Raw genomic sequence first — 16,605 nt, forward strand, 5'->3', positions numbered from 1 at the left:
CTTCCCTCATAATAAGGCTGCAGAGATGTAGTTAGAGTTTCTACTCATCTCAAAATGATGCTAAAGTGATATAATGAGAGTTGCTACGAACCTAAAAAAGATTCTGACAGTGATGTAGTGAGAGTTGCTACGAACCTCAAAATGATGCTACAGTGATGTGATGAGAGTTGCTACAATGCTCAAAATCATGCTAAAGTGATGTAATGAGAGTGGCTACTAATTTCAAAATGATGCTAAAGTGATGTAGTGAGAGTTGCTCCTAACCTAAGAAATGATGATACAGTGATGTAGTGAGAGTTGCTACCCATCTCAAAATGATGCTAAAGTGATGTAATGAGAGTTGCTACTAATTTCATAATGATGCTAAAGTTATGTAAGGACAGTTGCTACGAACCTAAGAAATGATGCTACAGTGATGTAGTGAGTTGCTACTATCCTAAAAATGATGGTACAGTGATGTAATGAGAGTTTCTTCTAACCTAAGAAATGATGCTACATTGATGTGGTGAGAGTTGCGACTAACCTGAGAAATGATGCTACAGTGATGTAATGAGAGTTTCTACGAACCTCAAATTGATGTTACAGTCATGTAGCGAGAGTTGCTACTAACCTCAAAATGATGCTGACAGTAATGTACTGAGAGTTTTTGCTTCCCTCATAATAAGGCTGCAGAGATGTAGTTAGAGTTTCTACTCATCTCAAAATGATGCTAAAGTGATATAATGAGAGTTGCTACTAATTTCAAAATGATGCTAAAGTGATGTAATGAAAGTTTCTTCTAACCTAAGAAATGATGCTACAGTGATGTGGTGAGAGCTGCTACTATGCTAAAATGATGCTGACAATAATGTAGTGAGAGGTGCTTAAAACCTCAAAATGATGCCACAGTAATGTAATGAGAGTTGCGACTAACCTCAAAATGATGCTAAAGTGATGTAAAGAGAGTTGCTACGAACCTGAGAAATGATGCTGACAGTAATGTAGTGAGAGTTGCTTCTATCCTCAAAATGATGCTACGGTGATGTAGGGAGAGTTTCTACTAATCTCAAAATGATGCTACAGTGCTGAAATGAGATTTGCTACTAACAAAAGAAATGATGCCACAGTGATGTGGTTAGACTTGCTGCTAACGTCAAAATGATGCTGACAGTAATGTAGGGAGTTGCAACGAACCTCAAAATGATGCTGGAGTGATGTAGTGAGAGTTGCTACAAATCTCCAAATGATGCGAAAGTGATGTCATGAGAGTTACGACTAACCTCAAAATGATGCTACAGTGATGTGGTGAGAGTTGCTACTTATCTCAAAATGATGCTGAATGTCATGCAGTAAGAGTTGGTAAAAACCTCAAACTGATGCTACAGTAATGTAGTGAGAGTTGCTACGAACCTAAAAATAATGCTACAATAATGTAGTGAGAGTTGCTTAAAACCTCAAACTGATGCTCCAGTACTGTAGTGAGAGTTTCTACTCATCTCAAAATGATGCTGAATGTCAAGCAGTAAGAGTTGGTAAAAACCTCAAAATGATGCTACAGTGATGTAGTGAGAGTTGCTACGAACCTAAAAATGATGCTACAATAATGTAGTGAGAGTTGCTGAAAACCTCAAACTGATGCTCCAGTAATGTAGTGAGAGTTTCTACTCATCTCGAAATGATGCTGAATGTCAAGCAGTAAGAGTTGGTAAAAAACCTCAAAATGATGCTATAGTGATGTAGTGAGAATTGCTACTAATCTAAAAATGATGCGAAAGTGATGGAATGAGAGTTGCTACTAAGCAGATAAATGATGCGGCAGTGATGTAGTGAGAGTTGCTCCTAATCTCAAAATGATGCTACAGTGATGTAGTGACAGTTGCTTCTATCCTCAAAATGATGTGACAGTGATGTAATGAGAGTTGCTACTAACCTCAAAATGATGCTACAGTAATGTAGTGAGAGTTGCGACGAACCTCAAAATGATGCTACAGTGATGTAGTGAGAGTTGCTACGAACCTGAGAAATGATGCTGACAGTGATGTAGTGAGAGTTGCTACGAACCTGAGTAATGATGCTGACAGTGATGTAGTGGGAGTTGCTACTATCCTCAAAATGATGCTACAGTGATGTAGTGAGAGTTGCTCCTGACCTGAGAAATGATGCTACAGTGTTGTAATGAGAGTTGCTACTAACCTCAAAATGATGCTACAGTAATGTAGTGAGAGTTGCTACTAACCTCAAAATGATGCTACAGTGATGTAGTGAGAGTTTGAGATTTGCTACTAACAAAAGAAATGATGCCACAGTGATGTGGTTAGAGTTGCTAAAAACCTGAAAATGATGCTGACAGTAATGTAGGTGAGAGTTGCTACTAACAAAAGAAATGATGCTACAGTGATGTGGTTAGAGTTGCTACTAACCTCAAAATGATGCTGACAGTAATGTAGAGAGTTGCAACGAACCTCAAAATGATGCTGGAGTGATGTAGTGAGAGTTGCTACAAATCTCCAAATGATGCGAAAGTGATGTCATGAGAGTTGCTACGAACCTCAAAATGATGCTAAAGTGATGTCATGAGAGTTACTATTAACCTTAGAAATGATGCTGCAGTGATGTGGTGAGAGTTGCTACTTATCTCAAAATGATGCTGAATGTCATGCAGTAAGAGTTGGTAAAAACCTCAAAATGATGCTACAGTAATGTAGTGAGAGTTGCTACGAACCTAAAAATGATGCTACAATAATGTAGTGAGAGTTGCTTAAAACCTCAAACTGATGCTCCAGTACTGTAGTGAGAGTTTCTACTCATCTCAAAATGATGCTGAATGTCAAGCAGTCAGAGTTGGTAAAAACCTCAAAATGATGCTACAGTGATGTAGTGAGAGTTGCTACGAACCTAAAAATGATGCTACAATAATGTAATGAGAGTTTCTACTAATCTCAAAGTGATGCGAAAGTGATGGAATGAGAGTTGCTACTAAGCAGATAAATGATGCGACAGTGATATGGTGAGAGATGCTACTGATCTCAAAATGATGCGAGAGTGATGTGGTGAGAGTTGCTACTAATCTCAAAATGATGCTACAGTGATGTAGTGAGAGTTGCTTCTATCCTCAAAATGATGCGACAGTGATGTAATGAGAGTTGCTACTAATCTCAAAATGATGCGAAAGTGATGTCATGAGAGTTGCTATTAATTTCAAAATGATGCTAAAGTGATGTAGTGAGAGATTCTACTCATCACAAAATGATGCTAAAGTGACTTCATGAGAGTTGCTCCTAACCTAAGAAATGATGATATAGTGATGTAATGAGAGTTGCTACCCATATCAAAATGATGCTAAAGTGATGTAATGAGAGTTGCTACGAACCTAAGAAATGATGCTACAGTGATGAAGTGAGTTGCTACTATCCTCAAAATGATGGTACAGTGATGTAATGAGAGTTTCTTCTAACCTAAGAAATGATGCTACATTGATGTGGTGAGAGTGGCGACTAACCTCAAAATGATGCTGACAATAATGTAGTGAGAGTTGCTTCTAACCTAAGAAATGATGCTACATTGATGTGGTGAGTTGCTACTAACCTCAAAATGATGCTGAAAGTAATGTAGTGAGAGTTGCTCCTAACCTGAGAAATAATGCTACAGTTATGTAATGAGAGTTTCTACGAACCTCAAATTGATGTTACAGTCATGTAGCGAGAGTTGCGACTAACCTCAAAATGATGCTGACAGTAATGTACTGAGAGTTTTTGCTTCCCTCATAATAAGGCTGCAGAGATGTAGTGAGAGTTTCTACTCATCTCAAAATGATGCTAAAGTGATATAATGAGAGTTGCTATTAATTTCAAAATGATGCTAAAGTGATGTAATGAAAGTTTCTTCTAACCTAAGAAATGATGCTACAGTGATGTGGTGAGAGCTGCTACTATGCTAAAATGATGCTGACAATAATGTAGTGAGAGTTGCTTAAAACCTCAAAATGATGCCACAGTAATGTACTGAGAGTTGCGACTAACCTCAAAATGATGCTAAAGTGATGTAAAGAGAGTTGCTACAAACCTGAGAAATGATGCTGACACTGATGTAGTGAGAGTTGCTACTATCCTCAAAATGATGCGACAGTGATGTAATGAGAGTTGCTACTAACCTCAAAATGATACTACAGTGATGTAGTGAGAGTTGCTATGAACCTTAAAATGATGCTACAGTTATGGAGTAAGAGTTGCAACTAACCTCAAAATGATGGTCCAGTGATGTAGTAAGAGTTGCTGCTGACCTAAGAAATGATGCTCCAGTGATGTGGTGAGAGTTGCTACTAATTTCAAAATGATGCTAAAGTGATGTAGTGAGAGTTGCTCCTAACCTAAGAAATGATGATACAGTGATGTAGTGAGAGTTGCTCCTAACCTAAGAAATGATGCTCCAGTGATGTAGTGAGAGTTGCTACCCATCTCAAAATGATGCTAAACTGATGTAATGAGAGTTGCTACTAATTTCATAATAATGCTAAAGTTATGTAAGGACAGTTGCTTCTAACCTAAGAAATGATGCTACAGTGATGTAGTGAGTTGCTACTATCTTAAAAATGATGGTACAGTGATGTAATGAGAGTTTCTTCTAACCTAAGAAATGATGCTACATTGATGTGGTGAGAGTTGCGACTAACCTGAGAAATGATGCTACAGTGATGTAATGAGAGTTTCTACGAACCTCAAATTGATGTGACAGTCATGTAGCGAGAGTTGCTACTAACCTCAAAATGATGCTGACAGTAATGTACTGAGAGTTTTTGCTTCCCTCATAATAAGGCTGCAGAGATGTAGTGAGAGTTTCTACTCATCTCAAAATGATGCTAAAGTGATATAATGAGAGTTGCTACTAATTTCAAAATGATGCTAAAGTGATGTAATGAAAGTTTCTTCTAACCTAAGAAATGATGCTACAGTGATGTGGTGAGAGCTGCTACTATGCTAAAATGATGCTGACAATAATGTAGTGAGAGTTGCTTAAAACCTCAAAATGATGCCACAGTAATGTACTGAGAGTTGCAACTAATTTCAAAGTGATGCTAAAGTGATGTAGTGAGAGATTCTACTCATCTCAAAATGATGCTAAAGTGACTTCATGAGAGTTGCTCCTAACCTAAGAAATGATGATATAGTGATGTAGTGAGAGTTTCTACTCATCTCAAAATGATGCTAAAGTGATGTAATGAGAGTTGCTACTAATTTCATAATGATGCTAAAGTTATGTAAAGACAGTTGCTACGAACCTAAGAAATGATGCTACAGTGATGTAGTGAGTTGCTACTAATCTCAAAATGATGCTAAAGTGATGTAATGAGAGTTGCTACGAACCTCAGAAATGGTGCTACAGTGATGTGGTGAGAGTTGCTACTAATCTCCAAATGATGCTAAAGTTATGTAAGGACAGTTGCTACGAACCTAAGAAATGATGCTACAGTGATGAAGTGAGTTGCTACTATCCTAAAAATGATGGCACAGTGATGTAATGAGAGTTGCTACGAACCTAAGAAATGGTGCTACAGGGATGTGGTGAGAGTTGCTACTAATCTCAAAATGATGCTAAAGTGATGTCATGAGAGTTGCTACTAATCTCAAAATGATGCGAAAGTGATGTCATGAGAGTTGCTACTAATTTCAAAATGATGCTAAAGTGATGTAGTGAGAGATTCCACTCATCTCAAACTGATGCTAAAGTGACTTCATGAGAGTTGCTCCTAACCTAAGAAATGATGATATAGTGATGTCGTGAGAGTTGCTACCCATCTCAAAATGATGCTAAAGTGATGTAATGAGAGTTGCTACTAATTTAATAATGATGCTAAAATTATGTAAAGACAGTTGCTACGAACCTAAGAAATGATGCTACAGTGATGTAGTGAGTTGCTACTATCCTAACAATGATGGTACAGTGATGTAATGAGAGTTTCTTCTAACCTAAGAAATTATGCTACATTGATGTGGTGAGAGTTGCGACTAACCTCAAAATGATGCTGACAGTAATGTACTGAGAGTTTTTGCTTCCCTCATAATAAGGCTGCAGAGATGTAGTGAGAGTTTCTACTCATCTCAAAATGATGCTAAAGTGATGTAATGAAAGTTTCTTCTAACCTAAGAAATGATGCTACAGTGATGTGGTGAGAGCTGCTACTATGCTAAAATGATGCTGACAATAATGTAGTGAGAGTTGCTAAAAACCTCAATATGATGCCACAGTAATGTACTGAGAGTTGCGACTAACCTCAAAATGATGCTAAAGTGATGTAATGAGAGTTGCTACAAACCTGAGAAATGATGCTGACAGTGATGTAGTGAGAGTTGCTACTATCCTCAAAATGATGCGACAGTGATGTAATGAGAGTTGCTACTAATCTCAAAATGATGCTAAAGTGATGTAATGAGAGTTGCTACTAATCTCAAAATGATGCTACAGTGATGTAATGAGAGTTGCTCCTAACCTAAGAAATGATGATACAGTGATGTAGTGAGAGTTGCTACCCATCTCAAAATGATGCTAAAGTGATGTAATGAGAGTTGCTACTAATTTCATAATGATGCTAAAGTTATGTAAAGACAGTTGCTACGAACCTAAGAAATGATGCTACAGTGATGTAGTGAGTTGCTACTATCCTCAAAATGATGGTACAGTGATGTAATGAGAGTTTCTTCTAACCTAAGAAATGATGCTACATTGATGTGGTGAGAGTTGCGACTAACCTCAAAATGATGCTGAAAGTAATGTAGTGAGAGTTGCTCCTAACCTGAGAAATGATGCTTCAGTGATGTAATGAGAGTTTCTACGAACCTCAAATTGATGTTACAGTCATGTAGCCAGAGTTGCTACTAACCTCAAAATGATGCTTACAGTAATGTACTGAGAGTTTTTGCTTCCCTCATAATAAGGCTGCAGAGATGTAGTGAGAGTTTCTACTCATCTCAAAATGATGCTAAAGTGATATAATGAGAGTTTCTACTAATTTCAAAATGATGCTAAAGTGATGTGATGAAAGTTTCTTCTAACCTAAGAAATGATGCTACAGTGATGTGGTGAGAGCTGCTACTATGCTAAAATGATGCTGACAATAATGTAGTGAGAGTTGCTTAAAACCTCAAAATGATGCCACAGTAATGTACTGAGAGTTGCGACTAACCTCAAAATGATGCTAAAGTGATGTAATGAGAGTTGCTACGAACCTGAGAAATGATGCTGACAGTGATGTAGTGAAAGTTGCTACTATCCTCAAAATGATGCGACAGTGATGTAATGAGAGTTGCTACTAACCTCAAAATGATGCTACAGTGATGTAGTGAGAGTTGCTATGAACCTTAAAATGATGCTACAGTTATGGAGTCAGAGTTGCTACTAACCTCAAAATGATGGTCCAGTGATGTAGTAAGAGTTGCTGCTGACCTTAGAAATGATGCTCCAGTGATGTGGTGAGAGTTGCTACTAATCTCAAAATGATGCTAAAGTGATGTAATGAGAGTTGCTACGAACCTAAGAAATGATGCTACAGTGATGTGGTGAGAGTTGCTACGAACCTAAAAAAGATTCTGACAGTGATGTAGTGAGAGTTGCTACGAACCTTAAAATGATGCTACAGTGATGTGATGAGAGTTGCTACAATGCTCAAAATCATGCTAAAGTGATGTAATGAGAGTGGCTACTAATTTCAAAATGATGCTAAAGTGATGTAGTGAGAGTTGCTCCTATCCTAAGAAATGATGATTCAATGATGTAGTGAGAGTTGCTACCCATCTCAAAATCTTGCTAAAGTGATGTAATGAGAGTTGCTAGTAATTTCATAATGATGCTAAAGTTATGTAAGGACAGTTGCTACGAACCTAAGAAATGATGCTACAGTGATGTGGTGAGAGTTGCTACTAACGTCAAAATGATGCTGACAGTAATGTAGGGAGTTGCAACGACCCTCAAAATGATGCTGGAGTGATGTAGTGAGAGTTGCTACAAATCTCCAAATGATGCGAAAGTGATGTCATGAGAGTTACTACTAACCTAAGAAATGATGCTACAGTGAGGTAGTGAGAGTTGCTACTTATCTCAAAATGATGCTGAATGTCATGCAGTAAGAGCTGGTAAAAACCTCAAACTGATGCTACAGTAATGTAGTGAGAGTTGCTACGAACCTAAAAATGATGCTACAATAATGTAGTGAGAGTTGCTTAAAACCTCAAACTGATGCTCCAGTAATGTAGTGAGAGTTTCTACTCATCTCAAAATGATGCTGAATGTCAAGCAGTAAGAGTTGGTAAAAAACCTCAAAATGATGCTACAGTGATGTAGTGAGAGTTGCTACTAATCTCAAAATGATGCGACAGTGATGTGGTGAGAGTTGCTACTAATCTCAAAATGATGCTACAGTGATGTAGTGAGAGTTGCTTCTATCCTCAAATTGATGTGACAGTGATGTAGTGACAGTTGCGACTAACCTCAAAATGATGCTACAGTGATGTAGTGAGAGTTGCTATGAACCTGAGAAATGATGCTGACAGTGATGTAGTGAGAGTTTCTACGAACCTGAGAAATGATGCTGACAGTGATGTAGTGAGAGTTGCTACTATCCTCAAAATGATGCTACAGTGATGTAGTGAGAGTTGCTACTAACCTCAAAATGATGCTACAGTGATGTAGTGAGAGTTGCTATGAACCTTAAAATGATGCTACAGTTATGGAGTAAGAGTTGCTACTAACCTCAAAATGATGGTCCAGTGATGTAGTAAGAGTTGCTGCTGACCTAAGAAATGATGCTCCAGTGATGTGGTGAGTGTTGCTACTAATCTCAAAATGATGCTAAAGTGATGTAATGAGAGTTGCTACGAACCTAAGAAATGGTGCTACAGTGATGGGGTGAGAGTTGCTACGAACCTAAAAAAGATTCTGACAGTGATGTAGTGAGAGTTGCTACGAACCTTAAAATTATGCTACAGTGATGTAGTGAGAGTTGCGAGTAATTTCATAATGATGCTAAAGTTATGTAAGGACAGTTGCTACGAACCTAAGAAATGATGCTACAGTGCTTTAATGAGATTTGCTACTAACCTCAAAATGATGCTACAGTGATGTAGTGAGAGTTGCTACGAACCTGAGAAATGATGCTCACAGTGATGTAGTGAGAGTTGCTACGAACCTGAGAAATGATGCTACAGTGATGTAATGAGAGTTGCTACGAACCTCAAATTGATGCTGACAGTAATGTACTGAGAGTTTTTGCTTACCTCATAATAAGGCTGCAGTGATGTAATGAGTTTCTACTCATCTCAAAATGATGCTAAAGTGATATAATGAGAGTTGCTACTAATTTCAAAATGATGTTAAAATGATGTTATGACAGTTGCTACTCACCTAAGAAATGATGCTACAGTGATGTAGTGAGAGCTGCTACTATGCTAAAATGATGCTGACAATAATGTAGTGAGAGTTGCTTAAAACCTCAAAATGATGCCATAGTAATGTACTGAGAGTTGCGACTAACCTCAAAATGATGCGAAAGTGATGTAATGAGAGTTGCTACTAAGCTAATAAATGATGCGACATTGATGTGGTGAGAGTTGCTACTAACCTGAGAAATGATGCTGACAGTCTTGTGAGCTTCATCAAGACCCAGGCCACTATTTGTGGTCATGCATCATTGTTGCTGACCAATGGTCCAACTTCATCAGTCAGTCAGTCAGAGACATTAGCATTTGTCGGCCTGGCCTGCTGCCAAAGACTAACTCTGCTTTAGTTGATTTACCTGTGCAGCCATGTCACGCTCCTCTCGGCCACCTCCACGGTCAGACGCCAGGTTAAACCAGCCAATGGCGTAAGAATCACTCTCAGAATCTGAAGCGCTCGTAGCTGCAGGGTTTTTCCACACAGCTTCTGTTGAGAGACAAAGTCCATCGCTTGATTAACTCTCACCAACAGAAATGTGCAGTTTTCCACTCAGGACAGCTGCTGCATGCTGCTGTTTGTAAAAAGAAGGTCCAGTGGATCCGTTCAGTTCTACATTATTCAGCAGAGAGATGTCACCATTGAATAATGACCATATTTCCTAAAATTATAGCTCAACCACAGAGGGACCAGGCTACTAGAATGACCTCTGTTTGCTAGAAGTGCTTCTCCTATGGTGGTGAACTCCTCAGCTGTCAGTGGAGTCAAATCTGTCTTAGAGAGCCCAGAGGTTCCCACACTGGTTCCCTCTCATCATGCAGCCCTGACAGCTGTGTGTGCTGTTCCAGCGTGTTGGCACCTCACTGATGAGTTTCAGGGTTGGCCCTCCCATCTGTTGCTGCACCTGAGCCAGCTTCTCCTTGGCTGTAGTGCTGATCTGAAGGATGTGACAGTGTTCCTGGCTTTGTGTCTGATGATGGAAGTGGGGGATCTGATCACAGGATTTTCTGACTCCTAGATTCAGACGATGTGCAGTGCAGACTGAGTGGTGAATTTGGAGCTGTCTAGTGGATGCTGTCATGTTTGGTGCTGCGTCGCTCACAAGACACTTCACTTTGTTGGTGATGGCCCAGTCCTCCATCAGGCCTCTTTGGACTGGGGCCAAACTGTCAGCAGGGTGACTTTGTGGAAAGTCTTGCACTCCCAACACATTCATTCTCACGAATGCAGTGACAGGTCAGAGCCAAGGGAGCCTCCATGTCCACAGATGTCCACATGGCAGCTGGACTTCCTTTTTCAGTCCTTCCCGTTCCTCCTGGTACTTTTTGGCCACCGTTTGTTTGATGGTCTAAAAATGACACCCAGAGTAAATCAATACATTGAAATTAGAGATGAAATAAACTGGAGATATCAAGGACTGCTTTAGATCATTTCCACACAAACCTTTCTGGTTGGCAAACATATGAGGCTCAAGGACCTGAACCAGTTCCCTGAACCCTTCCCTCTCAACAGTGCTGAGGGGCTGGCAGTCCTTCAGGATCAAATTCAGCAGAGCCTCATCCAGCATCTGCTTCCTGGAAGCTGGATGGTTAAAGATGAAGGAGAGAAGAAATGAATAGGAATTAATGATCAATGAAGCAACTGTGAGTCAGTTGGAGAGTGGCTGTATACCTGAGTTCATCCTGGTGGATCTGGGACTTCATTCTCATGCCTGGCCCCATCATGCCTCAGCACTGAAGAGGTGCTTTTGTTGAGATGAGACGCTTCTGTCCAACAAATGCGACATTCAACCTGCAGAAAAGAACATGAGTACTCAGCTAAAAGTTCCTTTCTTCATGGTGACTGGTGTTTCTTAGTCTTAGACCACCAGGTTTCCAATGAGGTGTATCGGATACGTTGTTGTGTGCCGCTGAAATCCGTCCAATTCCGGCGTTGTTTCCTCATGAAATATGTTTGCCTTAAAGCTCATTAAAGTGTTGAACCACAATATCGTTCACCATAACTTAGTCAACTTCAAGATAACCTACTTCTACATTCCAGTCCCGGCTGCTCCTGTTCTGCTGCAGTCCAGAAAACAACAACCCGATACAATTGGCGCTCCTTCCCACAGCTGCGGCCCGGATCCGCATGGTTCCGCTGACTGACTGTGAGACGCGCTCCCTCCTGAGTGGCACAGCCCGATGGGGGTCCTTATCTGGCACGGGGGCGTAAAACAGGTGCGACTGGAAAGCCTGGTTTATTCTGCGTCGAGGGAACGGGTTGCTCTGCAATACACCGCCGAACCGCTAGGGGGTGTGGCTTTGTCTTTGTATTGTTTACGGGGCTCTTGTCGGATTCCTTGGTTTTCTTCCGGTCACAGACAACAATTGTTGGCCATCAGTCTTTGTAGTGCCGCCAATAATCCTTTCTTCGTCTTGGTCAATTTTTTCTTGGAGCTTTCACCACAGAAACTTTGAAAATGGCGGTTTTGTTGTGCTGCGACTGAACCGGAAAGACGTTTTGAGCGGACAAATCACAGTCCTCGACGTTGACGTCACCACGCGTCGACGCGACGCAGAAGCATAAATCAGGCTTTAGTGGCGTAGAATCTCACGCCAAGCCGGAGAACCAGGTCCTGAATCCGTCACGTGGCCACTTCCGGTCGGCGAGGCTTTGGACGTCACTAAATACGTCATCAATACGCGCTTTTCAAACCGAAATCCTTGATCACTGGACTCATCACTACCGCTGCTACCAGGTTAGCGAGTCTGGAGTGGCACAGAGAACAGAGCTTGGACTCTGCTCGTTTTGAAGAAGAAGAAGAAGAAAAGAAGCGGAAGGCCTCGGTCTTTGTCTCCTGAAGGCTGAGTGGCGCCGGTAGAACCTCAACATGTGCGCCGCGCAGCTGCTGCGGGTGTCGGTCCAGGAGCGGATCCTCGCCGCCGCTGAAGACTTCCTGCTGCAGCTGGGAGAAGGAGACTCAGCGGCTGGAGTCCCGGTGCTGAGAGCGCTGCTCACCGAGCGGCTGGCGGCGGCCGCGGAGCAGATCGTGGCTCTGCTGGAGGAAACCGTGGCGGAGTACGAGCGGGAGAACCGCCGGCAGAGGTTGCTGCTCGATGCCGTGCTGAAGCCCCGTGTCAGGCTGGACAGAGCAGGTGAGTCCCCCCACACTGACCAGGAGAACCGGTGTTGTGTCGCTCCCAGCAGCATCAACCGATAGCGATGTCTGTCTGTTTATGCCACTGTGACGCTCATTAAATGTCGGTCACATTTTATGTTATTTTGATTATTTTTTAATGTTATTTCTGTCCCATGTAAAATGGGAGAGTTTTGTCATTCCGCCAGCAGGGGGCAGTGTCGCGGGCTGCTTCTCCCGGTGAACGCCGGTTTGCTTCCCAGTCTTCACGGAGAAGCTGAACAGAGCAGACGCGTCTCACCGATTGTCTTAATTATCCTGTTTTACAGGAAACATCATCTGCATACAGAGTCTCAATCTGAGACCACCACCTGTAACAAACCACCACCTGTAACAAACCACCACCTGTAACAAACCACCACCTGTAACACCACTGTAATCTGTAACACCACCGCCTCAAAAAATCACATCTTTGTGTTTGGTCCTTTTTGGCTCCTCATAACCACTCCTCTTCATCAAACTAAGGATCGTTCCAGGCTCACTAATGAGCCCCTCCACTCCATTCAGGCCCAGGTTTAAAATCCTGTCAGCTCAATTCTCTCAGTGAGCAAAGAAGTGGAGGAGCAGAACACAAGAGGGGAAGGAAGTCAAGGGTTCACCTGTGGAGGGATTTCCTCTCTGTGAGATTGAGACTGAGTCAAGATGTGAGACAGGACAAGAGAAACTCAAGCTTTGGCTCCTTTGTTATTTTTCTGAAATGGAGCACTTGATTTGAACATGCACAGTTTTATTAATATGCTCTTATTTTGAAATGCAGCCCTACTTTTATTAGTCAATGAGACACCATCATACACATCTGCAGTCATTCAAGTATGTTCAGTTTGAAGTTACGTGATAACAGATCTTAGTTGATTTCTGTTTCTGTCTGTTGCTCCGCTGTTTCAGAGTCAAATGAAGAGATTTCTGATGTTGCTGTTTGTGTCCTGCAGATGTGGAGCAGCTGCTGGTGATTAAAGAAGAGGTTCCCCCTGAGCTGCAGGACCCAGAGCCCCCCCACATTAAAGAGGAGTGGGAGGAGCTCTGGACCAGTGAGGAGGGAGGGCAGCTTCAAGGACAGGAGGAGGCTGATATCACCACGTTCCCCTTCACTCTGGTCCCTGTGAAGAGTGAAGGGGACGAAGAGAAACCTCAGTTCCCACAGCTTCACCAGAGTCTAACTGAGGAGAACTTGAAAGAAGAGTCTCTGAGCAGCAGCCCAGTTCATCCTCTGAAAACAGAAGCTGATGGAGAAGAGTGTGGAGGACCAGAACCAGAACCAGCCAGCAAGGTAGATCCAGATCCACTTGTACAACCCCAGACTGACGACCAGATGTCAGACTCTTCTGAAGCTGAGACTGAAGTCAGGAAGGATGAGCGTCCCTTTAGGTGCTCAACATGCAGTAAAGGTTATAGTTACAAAAATAGTTTGGATAAACACATGAGAACACACACTGGGGAGAAACCGTTCTCATGCTCAGTTTGTGGCAAAAGATTTTCAGAAAAGGCATATCTGAAAAGTCACATGAGAACACATACTGGGGAGAAACCATTTTCCTGTTCTATTTGTGGCAAAACATTCTCACTTAAAGGATATCTGAAAACACACATGTACATTCACACTGGGGAGAAACCAGTCCCCTGCCCTATCTGTGGCAAAAGGTTCTCAGAAAAAGGACAACTAACAAGACACATGAGAACGCACACAGGGGAGAAACCATACCCCTGCTCAGTTTGTGGCAAAAGATTTTCCAGAAAGGGAGATCTGAAAATACACACAAGAACGCACACAGGGGAGAGACCTTTCCCCTGCTCAGTTTGTGGCACAAGATTTACCAAAAAGGGGGATCTGAAAAGACACAAAAGAACACACACTGAGGAGAAACCATTCCCCTGCTCGGTATGTGGCAAAAGATTTTTAGATAAGAGATACATGAAAACACACCCTTGAAATAAACCATTTGTCACAATGTCGCTCTGAAGCCGTAACCAGAGTGAGAGTTGCATGTTGAAGTCCAACTGAAGAATTCATTTAACAAAAAATGCAAAAATAAACTGAAATTGAACTAAGAGAAAAATGAGATGTGATCATTAGTGGAGTCTGTGTGTGTGTGTGTGTGTGTGTGTGTGTGTGTGTGTGTGTGTGTGTGTGCGCGCGCGCGTGTGCACGAGTTTTTAGAGGTGAAAGGAAGAGATGTTGGCTGCTGAAAATCCAAGTGACGATGGATGAGGAGGAGGCAGTGGCCAGTAATGGGGTGTCAGTAAAGAGAGCTCTGGACCCAGGAGCTTCCAACTCAGAGGAATGAACAGCTCCCTGCCCTCCAGATGAGTTCTCAAGAAAAGAGCTCATGAAAATATATGACACTCAGGATTTGTGGAGCTGAAGATGACCTGTTGGTTTCTATGTTTCTCTGCAAACGTCAGGCAGAATGTGGAAGAGCGTCACAGCTGAGACGATTAAAACCTTAGAGAATGTTTGCTCATGTTGTAAAAGTGCTATTCATGCAGAATCGGATGCTTATTCATGGACTTTAAAATATATTTGGGTCAAACCACAGGAGCTGAAGTGTGTTAATGTGTGAAGTTGTAAACTTACTTTGTGGTTGGCAGATTGATGTTTGCATGTGTTAATTTTAATAATCTGAACTATTTGACCTCAACCTGGGCGCCTATTCTGAGATTTTGAGAATCCTTGGATGTGACATGACTCTACCTCCAATCTGTATGTCCCCTCCCCACGGTGATAAATAGCTGACTGTTCCTCAGAAACACCAGAGAACTTCTGATGCTCTATGAGTGCTGTAACTTCTCTCTCATGCATGAATAAAGTGTGTAAGGTTTGAGAAAGAGACCACGCCTCCTTTCTGTTCACTGCTCCGCCGGACGACCCCCCCACGCAGGGCCACTTGACCACAATTAATGGCGACGAGGATGGGATCCTAAACACCTGAGGTTACAGACTCGATGCAACGACTCCACTGATCATGTAGACTGGTAGGAGAACACCTTTTACCAGTTACAGCAGCAGACTCCCAATAGCAAACCTACTCAGTCCTCCACCTCTGCTTGAGCAGCTGCTGCTGCCAATGATGATCTCCAAAGTCCTGTTCCGTCACTTGGTGAACTGTCTAAGCTTCCTAAAAGAGAGCAGAACTTGTCTGCCTCACTCTCTCCCACTGCTCAATGGAGCCCTGCGTTTAGAAGAAGAACTAGAACCTGGAAACCTAGGATACCAGGACAAAAATGTGTTAAATGATGAAGGAGAAGAAGTGATTAATGAAGAGGATTGTATCCTAGAAGAGGTAGAGGGTTTGAAGGCCAAGACCAACAAGAAGAGGAAACTGGCACCCCAGACCTCAGACTCAACAGGGCCCCAGACCAGGACCGCCTCTGAACCTGTGGCATCCCCCTCAACAATAGGACAGCACTTCAGTGTCTTCCAGTGTGCAACAATGAAAATGAAAAACAGAAAGTTGTAACTGAATGCTCTCAAATAACTCTTAACTGCTGAACCTAAAGTTGAATTATCAGGAGATGGAAAATCTGCTGAACTCTTAGTGGACACAGGTGCATCAGTTTCCACCATTAATAAGTCAGATGCTAACCGTGTAGGATTAGTTCCTACTTCTGAAAATATAAAAACAGTAGCAATTGCTGGAGCAACTATGCAAAGTCCATTGGAGCACCAGCCAAAGTTCAATTTGGACTCATTTCATGAGAGCATCCATTTGTAATCACTGATAACTCACCAAGTAATCTATTGGGTCGGGATTTGTTCACCAAGTGGAGTGCAACTATTCATTGTTCTCCTGAAGGCGTTCATAGCACAGTCCCTGACCATGACTCTGAATGCTTCTTCAACATGCTACAGGCGGTAAATACAGGATGCTATTATTCTCTCATGTACTCCTTTTCAATCAGATGCTGACGGTGTCCTGGATTCAGACGGATGATTTCTTAGCAGGAAAAGAAGACCTGCCAGATCATTCCAGGTTAACAGGTTTACAAGACCTCCATGTAACTCTACATGTTGATATGACAGGAACGGATGTTGC

At 41.9% G+C, this 16,605-nt stretch overlaps 1 protein-coding gene across 1 annotated transcript; it reads left to right on the plus strand.

Annotated features, from left to right (window-relative positions):
• The first annotated feature begins 12,697 nt into the window (after window positions 1–12,697).
• On the plus strand, window positions 12,698–14,501 carry LOC147271090 (uncharacterized). The gene is made up of 3 exons (XM_086205729.1): window positions 12,698–12,764; window positions 13,504–13,684; window positions 13,790–14,501. The coding sequence occupies exons 1-3, from the start codon at window positions 12,698–12,700 to the stop codon at window positions 14,499–14,501; spliced, it is 960 nt and encodes a 319-aa protein (XP_086061855.1).
• The last annotated feature ends 2,104 nt before the right edge of the window (window positions 14,502–16,605 follow it).

Source organism: Aulostomus chinensis, chromosome 1 (genome assembly GCF_037954235.1).
Source record: "Aulostomus chinensis isolate RoL2024-O1b breed Wild chromosome 1, RoL_Achi_v1.0, whole genome shotgun sequence".
In the NCBI taxonomy this organism is placed as follows: Eukaryota; Metazoa; Chordata; class Actinopteri; order Syngnathiformes; family Aulostomidae; genus Aulostomus; species Aulostomus chinensis.

What these genes read in the sequence shown, in the direction of transcription:
- LOC147271090 (XM_086205729.1), top strand. Translation starts at nt 12,698, where the DNA reads ATGGGAGAGTTTTGTCATTCCGCCAGCAGGGGGCAGTGTCGCGGGCTG. An exon ending in GCTTCTCCCGGTGAACGCCG is followed by an intron (nt 12,765 to 13,503) that starts GTTTGCTTCCCA and finishes TGTGTCCTGCAG; the next exon opens with ATGTGGAGCAGCTGCTGGTG. An exon ending in CTGGTCCCTGTGAAGAGTGA is followed by an intron (nt 13,685 to 13,789) that starts AGGGGACGAAGA and finishes TCCTCTGAAAAC; the next exon opens with AGAAGCTGATGGAGAAGAGT.